Below are 20476 nucleotides of genomic sequence, written 5' to 3'. Positions count from 1 at the left end.
CAGTTCCTCAGCAGTTAAAGCATCTATTTGTGGTGTCTGTAATGTATCCAGAAATGCTTTAGATTGTGCGTTGTCTTCTTTGAACTCAGTAGAATATAAGGATTTATAATAATCTCTAAATGATTATTAAATTCTCCATTTGTGTTGGTGATTACTGGTATTGCATTGCAAACTTCTTGTTTGTGAATTTGTTGAGCTAAAAGCTTATTAGCTTTTTCTCCATGTTCATAGTAATGATATCTTGACTTATAAATAAGTTGTTCAGTTTCTTTAGTTGTTAAGATGTTGAGTTCTGTATGCAGGGCCTGCCTTTTCTTGTGAAGAGCTTCACTTGGACGCCTGGCTTGTTCTTCATCTGTTCTAGTAATTTCGCTTCTTAGCTCTGACACTTTCTTGGTTTCTAATTTATTTCTGTGAGAAAGATATGAAATAATCTGTCATCTTAAGAAGGCCTTTGGAGTTTCAAAGAGCGTTCCTGCAGAAACCTCTGTGAGCGTGTTTGTCTCTAGGAAGAAGCTGATTTTTTTGGATATAAATTCTGTGCAGTTCTCGTCTGCTAATAGAAGAGGGTTAAGACGCTATCTACAAGGTGAGTGTGAGGGGCTTAATGATTTTAGCTCCAAGACTAGAGGGGCATGGTCGGAGATAACAATTGTGTCGTATTTGCACGATTTAATCGTAGGCAGGAAATTATTATCTATAAAAATATCAATTCTTGAGTAGCTATGATGCACTGGTGAGTAGAATGAATATGATCTTGAGTTTTGGTTAAGAAACCTCCAGGGGTCTGATAAATTGTGGTCAGTTAAAAACTATGTAATTGTCTTTGCAGTGTTAGATGTCATCCCCCCTCTCACAGGAGTCCTATCTAAGAGTGGATTTAAAACACAATTAAAGTCCCCAGCCATTATAATTTTATGAGTGTTCACATTGGGAATGGATGCAAATAGATTTTGCATGAATTCCTTATCATCGACATTGGGTGCATAAACATTTATCAAAATCATTTTACTGTTAAATAAGTTGCCCATGACCATCTCATATCTCCCTTCAGGGTCCGACACTACCTCTGATGCTACAAATGGAACTGTTCTATGTATGAGAATCCCCACCCCTCTAGTTTTCTTTATAAAGCTAGAATGGAACATTTGGCCAGTCCAGTCTTTTTGTAGTCTGAACTGATCCTTGCTTAGTAAGTGGGTCTCTTGTAAAAATACTATTTTAGCATTTAAGCCTGTTAGGGGAGAGCATACTTTCTTTTTTTTAATTCGTGATTCAGGCCTTTAACATTCCAGCTCACAAAGTTAACTGTCCCATCATGGAGACATTGATTCTGAGTTTTTAATGTCAATTTATAGTCTTAACTGGTAGTGAGGCAGTTTTAATCTTAATTTCAAAATTCCCCATGAGTTATTGCATTTTAGCCTATTGTTGCATTGATATTTATAGTTATAAGGATTAGAAGAACAGATTAGATATAACCTGCTCTCCTTCTCTCCCCCCTTTATCCCCCACCCCCCCATTTTGCCTTCCCACATGAGGCTTGATTCCACTTCGCGATGTCCCGGTCCTCTGACCTACAAAGAGACTGAGCATGTCCAAAACAAAACAAACCCCACCCCGCAGCGACGTTAGAGAATTAAAACAAATAGATATCTATTGCAGCTGAATTCTAAATACTATCTGCTGAAAATATAATCATTAACAGTCTTTAAGCTTAAAATAATCTTCAGCAATTTTAAGATATTAAGATAATAAAAGAATGAACCCTGGGAATGATTTTAAAAAGTAGTCTAGGATAAACAGAGTAAATCCTAATGTAATAGTATAATGTAATAGTTTAAATGTAATAGTAATGTAATAGTAATAATAATGTAATAGTAGAAATAGCAATAAACCAAGAGTATGATGTTAAACAGTCTACTTTAAAGTAGTAAAAAAAAAACAAAACAAACTCTACTTTAATTACTTCCACACTCACGTCTATAACTGTAATTAAGACATAAACATATAATGTCCAAGTAAAGAAAAGGATGTATAATTATAATACCAGTCTCTTTATAAGTGGATCCAACAGCAGATGATAGGTCCTTCCCATGCCTTGACAGAATACGGCTCCTTATTAACTTTCAAAAGAGTGTAGGAAACAGCTTCTTTAGTTCCTTTTCAGCTTCCTCCTTTCTTGAAAATACATAATATTGGTCTTGAACTTTCACTTTCAGTTTGGTGGGATACACAAGGCTGTATTTGATATCGGCTTTCTGTAGCAACTTTTTAATGTTAAAGTAGGCTGCGCATTTTGCAGCTGTTAATGGTGAGAAGTCGGGGGAAAATACGAATAAGATTATTTTCAAATATAATCTCTTGCTTGTGTCTGAGAAGTGCCATCACATCAAGCTTACATTGTAATCGCTCGAAGCAGACAATAAAAGACCTAGGTTTAAAGGTGCTTGACCTGTATATGCGATAAGCTGCTGCTATCTCAATGTCGAGTTTAAAATCATCTCCAATTATTTTAGAGAGTAATTCTACTGCAAATTTCACTGGGCTTGAGCTTTCTCGTTTCTCAGGTATACCCTCAATTCTTATATTGTTTCTTCTGCACCCATCTTCCAGGGCTGCAAGTCTGTCTCCGAGTTGTTTGCATTCGGAATTCGCAGCTGTAGCTTTTTCATCGGCGTTTGACGCCAATTGTTCCGCTGTTTCAACTCGAGCCGTAAATGCCTGCTTAACGTCATCCAGCTGATCTGTAACGTCATTAATCTGGTCGGCAAGTATTTTCAGTTTGGATCTATTTTCTTTGATGTGTTCCTCTAATTTCTCCAACATGCTTTTAAAGTTCACGTCAAAACGTTTAAATAGACGCGTTTCCTGGTCTTTGTTATCCTTCTTAAGCTCAATGTTAGACTTCTTAAGCTCATTCTTGTTATCCTTCTTAAGCTCATTTATGGCCGTAGCCATGGCAGTGGCCAGTGTAGCGATCATCTCTTTTAGTTCGAACAGTTTGTTTCGGATTTCGTGCTCTGCAAGTGGAAATGCAGCTCCTGTTACAGCAGGTGCTGCGGGCTCACGAGCAGTAGATGAGAGCACATCCTGCAGGGCCTTTTCTAGTCTCGAATGATCCTCAGAAATCGGTGATCCATCGCGACCTGTATCACTTGCACCTTTGCTCCCATTTTCACTCTTGACTAGAGACAATACAATGGAGCGGGGTCCCAGGAAATCTGCACATTCATCTGCCTGTTCCAGGTCAGTTTCCGAGAGGCCATACCTTGCACTCGGGCCGGATGTCTGTCCAGACTTTGATGCAGCTTTAAGTTTCTTTTCCGGTTCTTTCTGACTTTTCTTCTTGTTACTCATGCTTGTATATTGTAGTGGAAGTTCCTTGGTCGGGTTAAATACAGGATACCTCTAAATAATATGAAATACGTGGGAAAATAAAGCTGCTGCTTGCGGAGCTCTGCTTCAGACGTCCATCTCCTATAACGGACGAGACCAACTCCTCCTTGATTGTTGATCTTTAATAGATTTTAAACATATGCTCTGATTGGTTTAAGTATTATACTTTACAGTGTAGAACTGAATTACTACAATGGCTAAATGCATTATTTTTTTGCATTTTTAATTGACTCTTCCAAATATGCCAAAATGTTTCTTTATAGTGATGCCATAGGAGAACCTTTTCAAATCCCCCAAACCACCATCCACGTGAAGGTTGTGGAGGGAACCTTTGTTTAGTTAGATCTGTAAATGCCTCCATAAATAGCCATGAATAGAAGATAACAGATTTGTGAAATACCAATGAGATCCTACTTTAAAATGATTCTTGCTACATACAATTATATAAACTGAGTTCAGGTGGTCTTGCACTGTTAGTATCCTATAGACTACTACACATTAAAATGTCCCATTGTATCCACCTGTTAGGGACCTTTTCAAAGCCCAAAGAACCAATTCCATATGAAAAACATAACCATTCCGAGAATTAAATGGTTCTTCATCAAGCAATGATTCTACAAGACGCCACAAAACCCAGTAAAGTGCCACAAAGGAACAAGCATTTTGTGAGAGTGTTGTAATGATTTACTATAAGATAATTGAACAGTTCATATTTTTTACTTGATAGGGAATAGTGACTTATCCTGTGTGATAATGCTTACTTAAATTAATGTTTATCCCAATATAATGACCATCTTAATGTGATGATAATAAATATTGATTTTTTGAAGAATATTCACAATGTCCGTTTAAATGTTATAATGGTCACAAATAATTTATTTTAAAAAAAATTCTCCCCTCCCAAAAACTTAACACATGATGAGGTTTTAAAAGTTCTTACTCTCCTTCCAATGTTGGATTGTTCCATGCAGTATGAACATGAGAAATAGTAAGAAAAATGGAATTAAAATTCATCTGTTTTACAAATTGTTTCCCATATGTTTCATTAATCTTTTAAAATGCAGTTCAGGGAAAATAAATGCATTCAGAAAACAAAGCAGTAATCTTATATATGTTTTTAGATGTATTTTTATACATTTATTTACCAGCATTATTTTATGCATTTATTTACAGAAAATTTATACAAAATCATAGAAAATATTGAAATAAATGTTAAGTGATGTATTAATTATAATTTAAGTAAAACAACCTATAGGTATTAAAGCTCTGTAGATATTCCTGCAATGCAATGCGTATTTCTCAAGACCCCAGAGTAAATTAGAAGATAAAAGTGACTAGATATTTTCAGCAGGTTTGAAATGAACAAGTATTTTGAGTATTTTGGAATATTTGTTGAAAGTATCAATTCGTTCCTAATTTTAAAAAACTAAACTAAATTACTAATTATCTGTATTCTAGAAAGCGAGCTGTAAAAGTAAACAAATTGATATTTCTTTAATGTTTACTGTTATTTTGTCTGCTTAATGTTTTTCCTCGTGCACGTTCCAAAAGAAACGCACGGTGTCACTGCTTTCCAACATTGTATTTTCAGAAAAATCAATATTAACAAGTCCTGCCCCTATTGCATCGTTTCTTTTTTTTTCTATGAACAGAGTGTATTTCTCATTGTTTCTTCCGCTCAGAAATTACGCAAATATTTTGTTTATCGACATTACAGATGGGAATTTCCGAATATAGATTTGTTTAATTACTGCGAGTACAGAGCGTGGACAAAGCCTTAAAAAAGAAAAAAATGAAACGAGTGCGTGGCTACAAGCAGATTATCATTCTTTTAATGTGCCTTCTGTGCCTTTGGAAAAACACATCCGCACAATTACGTTATTCTGTTGCAGAGGAGTCAGCATCAGGAACGATTATTGGAAACATTATAAATGATCTGGGACTGGATATTAAAAACCTTGAAGGCCGAGGGCTTCGTGTGATTTCTGGATCAAAACAACAGCTGCTGCAGGTAAATCACAAGACCGGAGTGCTCTTTATAAATGATATTATTGACAGAGAAGCGCTATGTGATAGAGACAAGGCTTGCTTGTTAAGCTTTAAAATTGTCATTGAACGTCCGTTAGAAATACATCAAGCAGAAATTGAAATAATAGATATTAACGATAACCCTCCTGCATTTCCTGACAAAACAAAAGGCTTAGAAATTTCAGAATCCGCTGCTATTGGATCCCGTTTCCCATTAGATGAAGCCTACGATCCAGACTCTGGTGTTAATTCTTTAAAATCTTATCAGTTAAGCCGTAACGATCATTTTGCTCTCGAAGTAGAAGAACGCAGAAAAACGGGGAAAATTCCTGTGTTGGTGCTGCAAAAGGCTTTAGACAGAGAGGCGAGACAAAGGCTTGATCTTTTGCTGTCAGCAATCGATGGTGGAAACCCGCCGAAATCGGGAAACATGAATGTAACAATTACTGTTGTTGACTTCAATGACAATGCGCCTGTTTTTGTTGAACAAATGTACACCGTAACACTAGAGGAGAACGCACCTTTAGGTACTCTTGTTTTGAAATTAAACGCATCGGATTTAGACGATGGCAGTAATGGTGATGTCAGGTACGCCTTTCGCAGCTCCGTTCACAGTAAAGTGTCGGAATTGTTTCAATTGGATGATTATAGTGGAGAGATAACGGTGAAAGGTGTGATTGATTTTGAAGAGGAGGAATTTTATGAATTCGACGTAAAAGCTACAGATAGTGGACAAGTACCCATTAGTGGCTACTGTAATGTATTAATCAAAATTAAAGACATGAATGACAATGCACCCTTGATTGAGGTAACATCCTTAACGAGTTCCATTTTCGAGGATGTAAAGCCAGGCACCGAAGTCGGAATAATCAGTATTACAGACTTGGACTCCGGTGTTAATTCTAAAATAACGTGTTCCTTATCCTATAAAATGCATTTTGAACTGAAACCATCCCATCAGGAAAATGTATACTCATTAGTAACAATTTCGAGACTGGATCGTGAGTCTGTAGCGCAGTATAACATAACAATAACCGCCAAAGACTTTGGTTATCCTTCACTATCATCTTATGAAACTGTTTTAGTGCACGTTTTAGATGTTAATGATAATCATCCCAGGTTTTTACAAGACCCTTATGTGTTCTACATCGAGGAAAACAACGCACCTGGAGCAGCAATCATTACAATAAGTGCAGTCGATGCTGACGCGAATGAGAATGCTCTCATCACTTACTATCTGAAAGAAAATGATGTCTTGGATAAACCAGTTGTGCATTTTCTCAGTATTAATTCTTACAATGGACAAGTGTTTAGTTTTACATCCTTCGACTTTGAAGAAATGAAAAACTGTAGCTTCAGTGTTATTGCTAAAGACTCCGGAGTACCACCTCTTAGCAGCACCGTGACTGTTAAAGTGTTTATCTTAGATAAAAATGACAATCCGCCAGTATTTGTGTTTCCACTCACCACGAATGGAACAGCAGTTGTGGAAGAGACGATTCCTAGAAATGTAAAAGCGGGTCATATAGTTACGAGGATCAGAGCCTATGATGCCGATGTGGGATACAATGCTTTGCTGTCATTTTCTTTGGAAGACGCCACTGACCTGTCACTTTTCAATGTGGGAAAGTATACAGGAGAAATTAAAACTCTTCGATCCATAGCCGAGTCTGATATCAACGTACAAAAGATGGTTATACTGGTCAAGGACGGTGGGAGCGTTTCTTTTTCTGCCTCTGCAACAGTAATTGTGACAGCAACTGAAAACACGGAAGTGCACGCTTTGTCTGAAGTTAAACGCTTCGCCACACCCGAGGATGAAGAGAGTAAAGTGACTTTTTATTTGATTATCGTTTTGAGCTCGGTGTCCTTTTTATTCATCGTTACTATACTTACTCTAATTGTCTTCCAGTGTCGCAAAGCATATCACAGTTTATTACATAAAAAGTATTTGGGTGACACGGATTACACAGAAGTGAGCGGATCTCTGTTTCATAGTTATCAGTACCAGACAGCAGATAAACGCTTCGTTCTGGTTGGACCAGAGGTTAACAGACATTCCATGGCTGATGTGGGGAGCAATGGGAATACTCTCGTCATTTCGGATAATGAAATTAAAATTGCACAAATGGTGAGTGATCATTACTTTAAACAAAAATGACCAAATATTTGATTTTCGTGTTATTTTTCTTTTCCCTTTTTGTTTAACGTTTAGAATGTTTAACATTTGTATTCTCTTACAGAGGTTATCAGCATATATATCCATCCATTATCCAACCCGCTATATCCTAACTACAGGGTCACAGGGGTCTGCTGAAGCCACAGGGCGCAAGGCAGGAAATAAACTCCGGGCAGGGCGCCAGCCCACTGCAGGGTGCGCGCGCACATGCACACACACTCACACACCAAGCACACACTGGGACAATTTAGAATCGCCAATGCACCTAACCTGAATGTCTTTGGACTGTGGGAGGAAACCGGAGTACCCGGAGGAAACCCACGCAGACACGTGGAGAACATGCAAACTCCACGCGGGGAGGACCCGGGAAGCGAACCATGCCACCCAGCATATATATTTAGACAGAAAATGTGGATGCGTTTTTTTATGATTCTTTGCTTGCTTCTTTGAGGGTAGTTATGAGCACTGTGGGTATGTTTAGTCATTTTCTATAGTATTCCAAAACGGTAGCATCAGGGCCGGATTTTCCTATAGGCTAACTAGGCTTCAGCCTAGGGCCTCAAGATCAAGAGGGGCCTACATTCAAATTGTTAGCAAAATTTTATTATCTCTCATGTAATTTACAAACTTAAAAATGGAAGGTGAAAGGGCCTCATAAGTGGAATAGCCTAGGGCCTCTTTTCATATAAATCCAGCCCTGGGTAGCATGATCTTTGTCAGTGATTGTTTACACTAGACAATATTTATAGTTGTTTATTTTGATATATTTTTCTATTTTGCTATATCCTGTTCCATTCATTAATTCTTTCATTCATTCATTGTGTGTATAAATTATTGTATATCAGCCGCATTGTTGTTGTGTCATCCCGAAATATGATGACTTAGTTATAATTGCTGTGCTGTTCATAGCTGTAGTCATAAAGGAAGACTTAGGCAGACATAGTGCTGTTTGGTATTCATTTTTTTTTCTTTTTTTTAAATCCTCAAGCAATTTCTAAGCAGCTTAGAAATGTATTCAAAATATGAACATATCATCCATCCATCCATCCATTTTCCAACCCGCTGAATCCGAACACAGGGTCACGGGGGTCTGCTGGAGCCAATCCCAGCCAACACAGGGCACAAATGAACATATCAATGGACACTTTTATTTGTGTGCAGAGTGCACTTTAGCCTTTGTTTCTAAACAGCAGCTAAAAATACAGTGTTGGCCAAAGTGTTTAACTTCCAATTCAGCAAAATATAACAGGTTATACATTTGTTTTCCTTTTACTGAAGTCTTCTTGCACAATGAGGGGGATCTCCAGTTGAGTGGTTTTGTAGGGGCAAATGAACACATGTCTTGAGAATAGAGCATGAAGCCCAAAATAGTTCATTAACCTCTCCTGATTTAATTTCATAAATTCATAATCAGGTGGAATTTTGAAAGTTGTCAGTGTTACAGTATCTGCTAATCTATTCCACATATGCATTTTCTTTCTTTCTTTCTTTCTTTCTTTCTTTCTTTCTTTCTTTCTTTCTTTCTTTCTTTCTTTCTTTCTTTCGTGAGAAAAACTTTTATAATGTTTCTACAAAATATACCCTCAACCAGTTTCCATGTTTAACCTCGTGTTTCAGGTAAAGAACTAATTTTAAAGTAACAGCTGGCATTGACCATACAAATTCCATTTTCAAATTTTAACACTTTAATCATTTAACCACTCAATGTCAGATTGTGTAACCTCATGGAGACAACTACTTTATTGTTTCTTTACAGCTAAATACATTGTCATATAGGAGGAGGAGTCTAGTCTCTTTTCTATGGTCTTTTTTTGGATGTTTTTCACAATGCAGAAACCAAAATTTTACTAAGAGAATTCTTCTAATTACTAAATATTTTATAGAACTAACCGGTTTTGTGCACGGTACACAACTGTCATAGTAAGGAGACTGTGGAAGATTGTGGGTTCGCTTCCCGGTTCCTCCCTGTGTGGATAGCACTTTGAGTACTGAGAGAAGCGCTATATAAATGTAATGAATTATTATTATTATTATTATTATTAATAATAACAGAGAAAAACTCTGTTTGCAGTAGAAATGTTAATATTTAACTCTAAGTAAACTGTTTGGCTCATTTTCTAAGTGAAATGAGCAGGGAACTGTAAATTGGGTAGTTTGAGTTATTTTGTTAAACTGTTTTCAGTCACATTTGTTATTAAGAGCATACAGAAATGTCTTTTGTAAACTGATAAATTTGATTAAGGGTTATAATTTATTACACCTGTATTCCAGTGATTTCAAATTCCCAGGCAAATGAAAACACAACCCTCATTTAGTGTTTGTATTTGATGGTAATGTTGAGTTCTGCATACCTTATGCTTACCATAAATGTAAGCAATAGAACAAACAAGCATGTGAAAGCTGTACACAACATATCATTTTGTTACAACATATCTACCATCCAAGAAAAGAACATTAATCAAATGAAGTAACAGTGATGCTATACAATATACTCTATCATGTAGAATGAGTAACTAATATGAATTTTTGAATGGGTGGTTTAAAAGAAAAAGCAAAAGGCTCTGTAAAAATAATCTATTATATCTCTTGAATATATTAACTCACTCTGCAGAAACAATCCTTTATACTGTAATTTACTTCTTTAAAAAAGTTAATTTGAAATCATGGTCACATATTAACCAATTATATTCAAGTGTTCTTTTCAGTATTTGAACACTTTTGTTGCATGTGACCCATACTTTGATAGTGTGCTAGTGTGAATAAAATTAATCAAGTGCCACATTTTATTCAGAATGGAACATGTTTGGACAATGCTCATTTTTTTTTAATTTATAAGAGACCTCTTCCTTAGATATTATCCTATATAATGCTTAGTGTACACTGCTCAGAAGGGGAAACAGAACATGCACATTCTTCATACCTAAATCCATTAATCCCAGAATATCTGGTACTGCATGACACAGTTTATGCAGCCAAAGTCAATAACTTTAATCCAACTGTTGTAGTAGAAATGAGTCTACTAATAGTAAGTAGGATATGAATGAGAACAATATTAAACCAAATAGATAGATAGATAGATAGATAGATAGATAGATAGATAGATAGATAGATAGATAGATAGATAGATAGATAGATAGATAGATAGATAGATAGATACTTTATTAATCCCAAGGGCAAATTCACATACTCCACCAGCAGCATACTGATACAAAAAAACAATATTAAATTAAAGTGTAATAAAAATGCAGGTAAAAACAGACAATAACTTTGTATCCAGGGAACAAATCCACATAAAATAAAGTGATAGGAGTGATCAATAAAAAAAGAGAAAAATAAAAGTAGAAAAATAAAGTCGTACAATTACATGTCAAGTATAACTTTTTTGGTCATTTTAATGGAAGAGTTCAAAACAGAAGTTTGGGTATTTTACAACAGAGACCTTATTATCACAAAAGACGTCACTTGATATTGGTACCAAGCAGATACAACTGGCAGTTTATCAGTATCATGAAGGGTATTCCATAATCATAGACAGGGCTGCCTAAGAAAGCAAAGACCTACCTGCCTACCTATCTGATGTAGCCATTCCTATAGCCATTTAATATCAAGTTAAAGCAAATAAGAAACTAATTAAATATAAAGACCTAAATACTGAGGTCATCATGCTTTGGAACAGGGAGATGTAGGTAGCACAATTACTGGAAGTAGCTTTCCAAATACTCAAGAAAGAAAAAAAAATTGCCACATTCATCCTTCTGAATATAAAGTGGATAAGATGGCACTGAAGGGCACAGTAGATATACTCAGAAAATGTCAAGATCTTAATTTTTAAAAATCTTTTACTTTCATTTATGTTTGTTTTTAATAACAATAATAACTAAATACGTTTTGAGGTGGCACCATTTCATTTGTGATATGGGGACCTCCATTTTTTATTTTCTTATTGGTCTGGTTGTTAAGTAGTTGCTAGGCAAGGTCAACCAAAAGTGTGCAATTGACTAACAGGACCAGGCCAAGGATATAAAGTCCAGTGTTGTGCACTTCCTGATATATGCAAACTTTTGGATACAACTAAGAAAAGATTTGCATTTTCATTAGTAAAGACTATAATTTTCATGTTGCCTTTAGTCTGTGGTTAAATTAAATTATTTTGGTATTCTATTCTTCTGCTACATTCTTTGATTTATGATTTTGGTTTTACGTCATGGGCTTGTTTATTAGCATATTGCCCTCCTGGTATCGAACTGTGCCTGTTAATAAACACCCAATCCTTCATCTCATTCCGTTCTTATTTAAATGCTGTTACTGCCCAGTGAAGGCAGTTGTGAAGGTTTAGTTAGAGATTTCATAGACTTTTTTTTTTGTAATCTCAATCTACAATACACTACTAACCCATAAAGTCATAGTGTGCAGATGAACAACAACAACTGCTACTATTAATAATACAATAATAATAATAATAATAATATTTTTTTTGAATAATATTACAAAGTATCAGTTTCTTAATTAACTGAAGGAATGTAATTTGTTAAAATTTCTTAATAGTTGCTAATTTTGTTATCTTTGTTTTTGGCTATTATTTGTTATAGTAATTTTATATAACTACAGTATATATAATAATAATAATAATAATAATAATAATAAATAATAATACATTATTATTATTATTGTTATTATTATTATTATTCATTATATTTCTAAAGAAATTATAACGTTCAGTGCCTTACAATCCACCTATCATGTTTTTTTCATTTTGAATTTATCAGGTATTTCATCTCTGTGTGTTTTCTCTTTCTCGATTATATAATTAATCCATCCATCCATCCATTTTCCAACCCGCTGAATCCGAACACAGGGTCATGGGGGTCTGCGGGAGCCAATCCCAGCCAACACAGGGCACAAGGCAGGAACCAATCCTGGGCAGGGTGCCAACCCATCGCAGGACACACACAAACACACCCACACACCAAGTACACACTAGGGCCAATTTAGAATCGCCAATCCACCTAACCTGCATGTCTTCGGACTGTGGGAGGAAACCGGAGCGCCTGGAGGAAACCCACGCAGACATGGGGAGAACATGCAAACTCCACGCAGGGAGGACCCGGGAAGCGAACCCAGGTCCCCAGGTCTCCCAACTGCGAGGCAGCAGCGCTACCCACTGTGCCACCGTGCCGCCGTTAATGGATATATATATATTTTTAATCTATCAATTTCTCATTTTTTCAAAAAACAAGGCATCATGCACTTCAACTTTCTAGTGTTGAATTTAAAGTCTTCCTTTTTACAATGCAAGTCACAACACAAAACATTCAAAAATTGGCTGCTGTTCATGGTGCTGCTGGGAATACAGTCAATAGAGACAGATGCTGTATGTTGAATTTGAGGCATATTTTTAAAACTGCTTCTGATAGGCCTTTGGATACAACCAATGTTACCATACCTAACTGTAAAAATAGGTTAGATATTTTAACAGCTTTCATATTTATATGAATGCCACATACTATATGCCATTTAAAGGAAAGAAACTGTATAGTGAAGTGGTCCCTGAACTGTGTGGTTCCCCAGTGCACCTATTTGTTTAAATACACTTTCTTGTTTATTACCAATTTATAACCGTTAATGATACTTTATTTTTACTGATGTGTTTTGTTCCTATATTATGTCTCATAAAAATATTTGCTATTGAAATTAATTTTGTTGAGGAAATTAATAAAATATAACGTCCATGACTTCACATTTTAACATAGTTACTATACTCTAAGGTACTCTGTTTTAGCAGTTAATTTTAACTTATTTTAAGAGGAAATTATGGGCTAAGAAACATAGAAAACCAAAATAAAATAGAGTAAATAAAAAGCATGGATATTGAATTAAGATTATGCTAAAGGATGAAACATCCTTGTAGACCATTGTAGGGTGTATTGGAAGGTTGAATGTACACTAATAGCAATTACACACACACACACACACAAAGGAGTTTAGGCAAGATGACTCATTAAGTGGAATCTTTCTGTTATGATCAAAATTCGACTTCTTGGAACTTACAGACAAGAAAGAAAACTAATAATTTGCGGACAGCAAAGATATCTACTTGCCGTTTGGAAACAGGATTGTTAAACTTTAATGTATTTTTAAAATAATTATTATTGGTTTAAGTATTCCACGTTCCACTTTACTGTGTGGAATATAATTACTGAAATGGCTAAAAGCAATTATCTAAGGTATTTCCTTTTTATTAATTTAATTAATATATAATATACTAAAGTTAGTGAAAGTGAAAATTAACCAGCGGATCTTGTCTATTTTTTGCCTAAATTAATATTAATTAATCTTTGATTATCATTTATTTTTATAACATCAAAAAATTATATATATATATATATATATATATATATATATATATATATATATATATATATATATATATATCTTATTCAGAGTGCGTATTTGAATGTCGTGTCAGAAATAATACATGAACAAGCAAACAAGCAATGCATACATACATGCATACATCTCTTATACATAACGCTTTGTTTAACCCTCCCAAAAACATACCTGAAATTACATTCTGCGCCAGTTTTGGCTTATTATTCCTCCTGTACTTCCTGTAGTACTAGGGTGCTGTACCGTGTTAGCCATTATGAATGTAGAGAAAAGCCAAGCAAAATGACACCTTTTATTGGCTAACTAGAAAGATTACAATATGCAAGCTTTCGAGGCAACTCAGGCCCCTTCTTCATCTTGCCTGAAGAAGGGGCCTGAGTTGCCTCGAAAGCTTGCATATTGTAATCTTTCTAGTTAGCCAATAAAAGGTGTCATTTTGCTTGGCTTTCCTGTACTTCCTAAAAGAAACGCACGGTGTCACTGCCTTCTAACATTGCATTTTCAGTAAAATTATTTTCAGGAAGTCCTGCCCCTTATACATTGCCTGTTTTTCAACAACAGCGTGCACATTCCCCATTGCTCATTTTGTTCAGAAACGAAGAAACCCTTTCTGATTGTGGACATCTTTACTAGTGGGAAGTTCCGAATATAGATTTGTGTAATTACTGCAAGAGGTTGCCTGGAACAAAAATATTTTCTAATATAGCAAACATGAGACGATTTCGTGGCTTCAAGCAGAATTTCTTTTTTAAAATTTGCCTTCTGTGCTTGTGGAAATTTTCGTCGGCAAACCTGCGTTATTCTGTTGCAGAAGAATCAGCATCAGGAACTGTAATTGGAAACATCATAAAGGATTTCGGATTGGATATTAAAAATCTTGCAGGTCGAGGGTTTCGTGTGATTTCTGGATCAAAACAACAGCTGCTGCAGGTAAATCACAAAACCGGAGACCTCTTTATAAATGACATTATTGACAGAGAAACGCTATGTGATAGAGACAAGAGTTGCTTGTTAACCTTTAAAATTGTTGTAGAAAGCCCGTTAGAAATATATCAGGCAGAAATTGACATAATAGATATTAACGATAACCCTCCTGTCTTTCATGACAAAATAAAAAGCCTGGAAATTTCAGAATCCACTCCTATTGGATCTCGCTTCCCCTTAGGTGTGGCCTATGATCCAGATTCGGGTGAGAATTCCTTAAAATCTTATCAGTTAAGCCGTAACGGTTATTTTTCTCTTGAAGTTGAAGAACATAGAAAAACAGGTAAAATCCCAGTATTGGTGCTGCAGAAAGCATTAGACAGAGAGGCGAGACAAAAGCTTGATCTTTTGCTGTCAGCAATTGACGGTGGAAACCCACCGAAAGCAGGAAACATGAATATTACTATTACGATTGCTGACTTCAATGACAATGCACCGTTCTTTGTTGAACAAATGTATACCGTAACATTAGAGGAAAACACACCTTTAGGTACTGTTGTTTTGAAGTTAAACGCATCAGATTTAGACGATGGCAGTAATGGCGATATCCGGTACTCCTTTGATAGCTCCGTCCAGAGTAAATTGTCGGAATTGTTTCAATTGGATGATTATAGTGGAGAGATAACAGTGAAAGGTGTGATTGATTTTGAAGAAGAGGAATTTTATGAATTCGATGTAAAAGCTACAGATAGAGGACAAGTACCTATGAGTGGCTACTGTACTGTATTAATTAAAATTAAAGACCTGAATGACAATGCGCCCTTGATTGAGATAACATCCTTAACGAAGTCGATTTTCGAGGATGTAAAGCCAGGTACAACAGTCGGAATAATTAGTATTATAGACTTGGACTCCGGTGTTAATTGTAAAATAACATGTTCCTTATCCAGTAAACTGCCTTTTGAACTAAAGCCGTCATATCAGGAAAATGTTCACTCCATTGTAACAACTTCGAGATTGGATCGAGAGTCTGTATCTCAGTATAACATAACAATAACTGCCAAAGACTTTGGCTATCCATCTCTGTCATCATATGAAACTATATTAGTTAACGTTTTGGATGTTAATGATAATCATCCCAGATTTTTACATGATCCTTTTATTTTCTACATCGAGGAAAACAACACACCTGGATCATCAATCTTTGAAATAAGTGCAGTCGATGCTGACGCCAATGAGAATGCTCTCATCACTTACTATCTGAAAGAAAATGAAGTACTGGATAAACCAGTTGTGGCTTTTCTCAGCATAAATTCTTACAATGGACAAGTGTTTAGTTTTACATCCTTCGACTTTGAAGAAGTGAAAAACTGTAGCTTCATTGTTATTGCAAAAGACTCAGGAGTACCACCCCTCAGCAGCAGTGTAACTGTTAAAGTGTTTATCTTAGATAAAAACGACAATCCGCCGGTAATCGTGTTTCCACTCACCACGAATGGAACAGCACTTGTAGAAGAGACGATTCCTAGAAATGTGAAAGCAGGTCATATAGTTACGAGGATCAGAGCCTATGATGCTGATGTAGGATACAACGCTTTGCTTTCGTTTTCTCTAGAAGACGCCACTGACCTGTCACTTTTCAGTGTGGGGAAGTATACAGGAGAAATTAAAACCCTTCGATCATTAGCCGAGTCTGATGTCAACGTACAAAAGATGGTTATACTGGTCAAGGACAGTGGCAACGTTCCTTTTTCTGCCACTGCAACAGTAATTGTAACAGCAACTGAAAACACGGAAGCGCACGCTTTGTCTGAAGTTAAACGCTTCACCACACCCGAGGATGAGGAGAGTAACATGACATTTTATTTGATTATCGTTCTGAGTTCGGTGTCATTCTTATTATTCGTTACTATTTTTACCCTAACTGTCTTCCAGTGCCGTAGAACATATCACAATTTATTACATAAACGGTATTTAAGTGACACCAACTACGCAGAAGTGAGTGGATCTCTTTTTCACAGTCACCAGTACCATACTGCAGAAAAACGGTTCGTTCTAGTTGGACCAGAGGTTAACAGACATTCTGTGGCTGACGTGGGGAGCAATGGAAACACTCTCGTCATTTCGGATAATGGGATTAAAATTGCAGAAATGGTGAGTACCCATTATGTGGAGCCAAAAATACCGAACCGTTGTTTTCGTGGCCTTTTCCCTTTCTATTTTTGTGAAATTCTTAGAAGGTGTTAATATTTGATTGCCCTTGTAGAGATCATCAGGTTATATTTTGAACATAATAGGTAGCGGTCTTCTTCTTTGAGGTCTTTCATAGCTAATAAATTATGTTACTTTGACTATTATTGTTCCACTGTGGGTATAGTAGTGAAGACTGTAGGCATATTTTATCATATTTATGTGACGACTAACAATTGATTTTTTCATCAGGCTCACATGATCATTGCCAGTAATTTTGTACACTATTGCATATGTGAAAGTTTCATTTTGCAATGTCATGTTTCTGTCATTAGTTTGTTTGTTCGTTCGATCATTCTTTCATATCTTCCTTAGGCAAAATCTCTAGCTTTCATGGTAGTTTAAACATATTAACTCTAAACACTAAGTGAACAGCAGTTTGCATCCAAATTAAGCAATGTTCCTTGATTTGCGCAGTCAAAGCAATGACATACACTTGAATCCATTTGCCCTAATAAATATGGGGTAATGGAACAAAAAATCATTTTAAGTGCCTAATACCAGGGAATAAAATGTAACTACTTTTAATTTTTATATCCAAAGTGAGAATTCTACAATGAAAGCAGGATGTTAAGCATATGCAAGTATAACAATGGGAAAAGTATTAATGGAAAATAAAAACACAACTAAGCACAAACATTTATCAGAACACAAGCAAATATTAAAAGATCACAGTGCCACAGATCCTGAACAGTCAGTTATTTAATCAACTAAAATAATTCATCTTTATTTTATTTCAAACCTTTAAGCAAAGCACATCACATATTGGTTTTGATGTAATTGATTTTCAAAAACATGGAAATAAGACACGCAAAGTTTGAAGTATAGCCTGTGACAGTAGGAGCCAGGGCCAGAGTTTAAATGAATAGTCCACCCAAAAATTATTTGTATTTTTATGCAGTACTTGCCCTGTGTAGTTTGATGGCCATGGAAGGTTTTTAAACTCATGTTTTCATTGAGAACAGATATCATAATATTTCTAACAGAATGGTATCCAATGGTCATCAACAATGGAAAAATGTCAATCAAAAACATCCATTGAAAAAAATCTTATGTAACTTGAATTTCATAAATCACATGCCATGTTCATTTTTTTTTTTTTTTTTTTTTGGGGGGGGGGGGGGGTGGTCCTTTTGTATCAGAAACTTTGCTATATCCGTTCTCCATAAAACATTACCTTAAAATTTCTTCTCAGCATTAACTACACAATATATTGGGTTAAGTAACATATGATAACTTCATAATTTTTGGGTGGAGTATTACTTTAAGGAAACACCTGACCAAACTACAAGTTAGAGTCAATTATTCATTTATTAAAACACCCAGCCAGACCTGGGTTGCAGCAATTTTGTTGAATTATGAAGAAGAATTGTTAGCTCGTGGGTGAAGGCAAATTGAAGAACAGTGTGAATTTACACTAACTTTGTTTTGACAGCATTTATGATATTCATGAGAACTGATGTATAATTTTGGAGGTGAAGAGGGGGCAATTTAAATTCATTAAAACCTGCTTCTAGCGATGCCAATGCAAGACAGATATTAACATTTTGTATCTTTATTTATGTGGTTGGTTAATTTTTTTATTTACTTTTAAAAACTTTCAAATATATGTGTATTTCTTAAAACATTAGTTTGATACTGGTAATTGCTGCACAGCTTTAAATTAGCTTAAACTTCAAAAAGTAAATTTATTTTTGTGACTACTCTCAGTAACTTGTTTTCTTTAGTTTATTGAAGTTTATTGTCGTGTACAAATTACAGTGAAGTTCTTACTTAACATCCAAAATGTTGCCATGCTCCAGCACCATGACAAGTGAGTAAACATATAGACATGAACATTAACTTGAAACATCTGGGTTTTTACCTACCCAAAAATGTTCTGTTAATTAAGTAACATGCAGTATATTTAATAAATAGAGAGTTGGAACTATATGAATAAAAAGAGTAAAGCCAAAACTAAGTAGGAAATATGTGGTTTACAGTCTATTTAGTTTGGAACATATACGAATCCCATAAAATGTAAAAATGTACAATCAATTTACCATATTTAATGAAATAATATCACTTTCATTATGACTAGTGAACAGCGGAGATATAATTTTTGGCATTTTCTCAAGTGCCTGAAAAAAGTTTTGTTATTTTTTTCTTTCAAATTATAGTCTTGTTGCCTTAGGGGCATGATAGGTGAACATATCCTGTATATAAAAATTAAGAAATCTTAATCCACTTCCGTGATGACAGTTGTATGACTCTTTTCTGTTACTTGTAACTATGTCCTTAATATTCAAGGCCTGGGGCCTCATTTATAAAACTTGTGTATAAAAGAGGCTCAAAATGTGTGTGCGCAACATTCCATGCAATCATTGGGATTTATATAAAAGAAATCTTAATGGAAGAACATGTGTATATTTATAGCAACTGTGCCCCATGCATACACAACTTTCTGGAAAAAACAGTAATGACACCATTAATCAAGTAAGGAAATGCAGCCACAGTACCACCATGACCACTCACGTGCATAATAACTCATCTCAGCAAGCCGTTATTATTTGTTATAGTGACAAACATATTACACCTCAAAAATGATGAATGTGGTGTGTTGAGAATTTTAGTTCCATTTTTGGAGGGCCAATGCTACATATTTCCACTGAAGAACTTTTTTGGTTATTCGTCAGTTTTATATTGGCTACCTGCTTCACCTCCATCATGCCCGCTGTGCTGGAAGCCATTAACCGACCAGCAAGGCACTACATCCAGTATTTGTATGATGTAGGTTCACATAGATAGAACACAATATATTTTTGCCAACATCAAAAGGCAATTTGCAGCGGTGTCTCATTCTCCCAATGAAATTGGAGCCATTTACTCTACTCATATTATAATAAGGGCATCTACTGAGAATGAAGTTGTTTTTGTTAACTTAGAGCAGTTACATTCCATTAAAGTAAAAGTAAGACATCAATGATGCCAAGATGTAGCTGACAAAAATTGTGTCTCAGTGGCTTGGGTCAATCTGTGATTTATTTAATCTGAGGCAAAGTTTCTTTTGCAGACCTAGGTGCTTAATGTGGTGGTTGGCTTGTTGGTAATATACAGTGCATTCGGAAAGTATTCACAGCGCATCACTTTTTGCACATTTTGTTATGTTACAGCCTTATTCCAAAATGGATTAAATTCATTTTTTTCCTCAGAATTCTACACACAACACCCCATAATGACAACGTGAAAAAAGTTTACTTGAGGTTTTTGAAAATTTATGAAAAATAAAAAAACCTGAGAAATCCCATGTACATAAGTATTCACAGCCTT

The 20476-nt window shown here is 35.5% G+C and overlaps 1 protein-coding gene across 19 annotated transcripts in view; it reads left to right on the top strand.

Annotated features, from left to right (window-relative positions):
• Positions 1-20476, top strand: part of LOC114660357 (protocadherin alpha-C2-like) — a 480950-nt gene that overhangs the window by 169201 nt on the left and 291273 nt on the right. For 2 of the 19 annotated variants that reach the window (XM_051934080.1, XM_051934077.1), the window contains exon 1: positions 5417-7558. The exons of 15 other annotated variants lie outside the window; for them this stretch is intronic. In XM_051934080.1, the coding sequence (XP_051790040.1) occupies positions 5858-7558 (1701 nt within the window). In that variant the 5' untranslated portion in view covers positions 5417-5857. Of the gene's footprint in view, positions 1-5416; positions 7559-14678; positions 17072-20476 lie in introns of those variants that run through there. 2 more of the 19 variants (XM_051934048.1, XM_051934063.1) reach the window with 2 other exon arrangements.

Source organism: Erpetoichthys calabaricus, chromosome 11, assembly GCF_900747795.2.
Source record: "Erpetoichthys calabaricus chromosome 11, fErpCal1.3, whole genome shotgun sequence".
Taxonomy (NCBI): Eukaryota; Metazoa; Chordata; class Cladistia; order Polypteriformes; family Polypteridae; genus Erpetoichthys; species Erpetoichthys calabaricus.
This window is presented reverse-complemented; position numbering and strand designations above follow the sequence as displayed.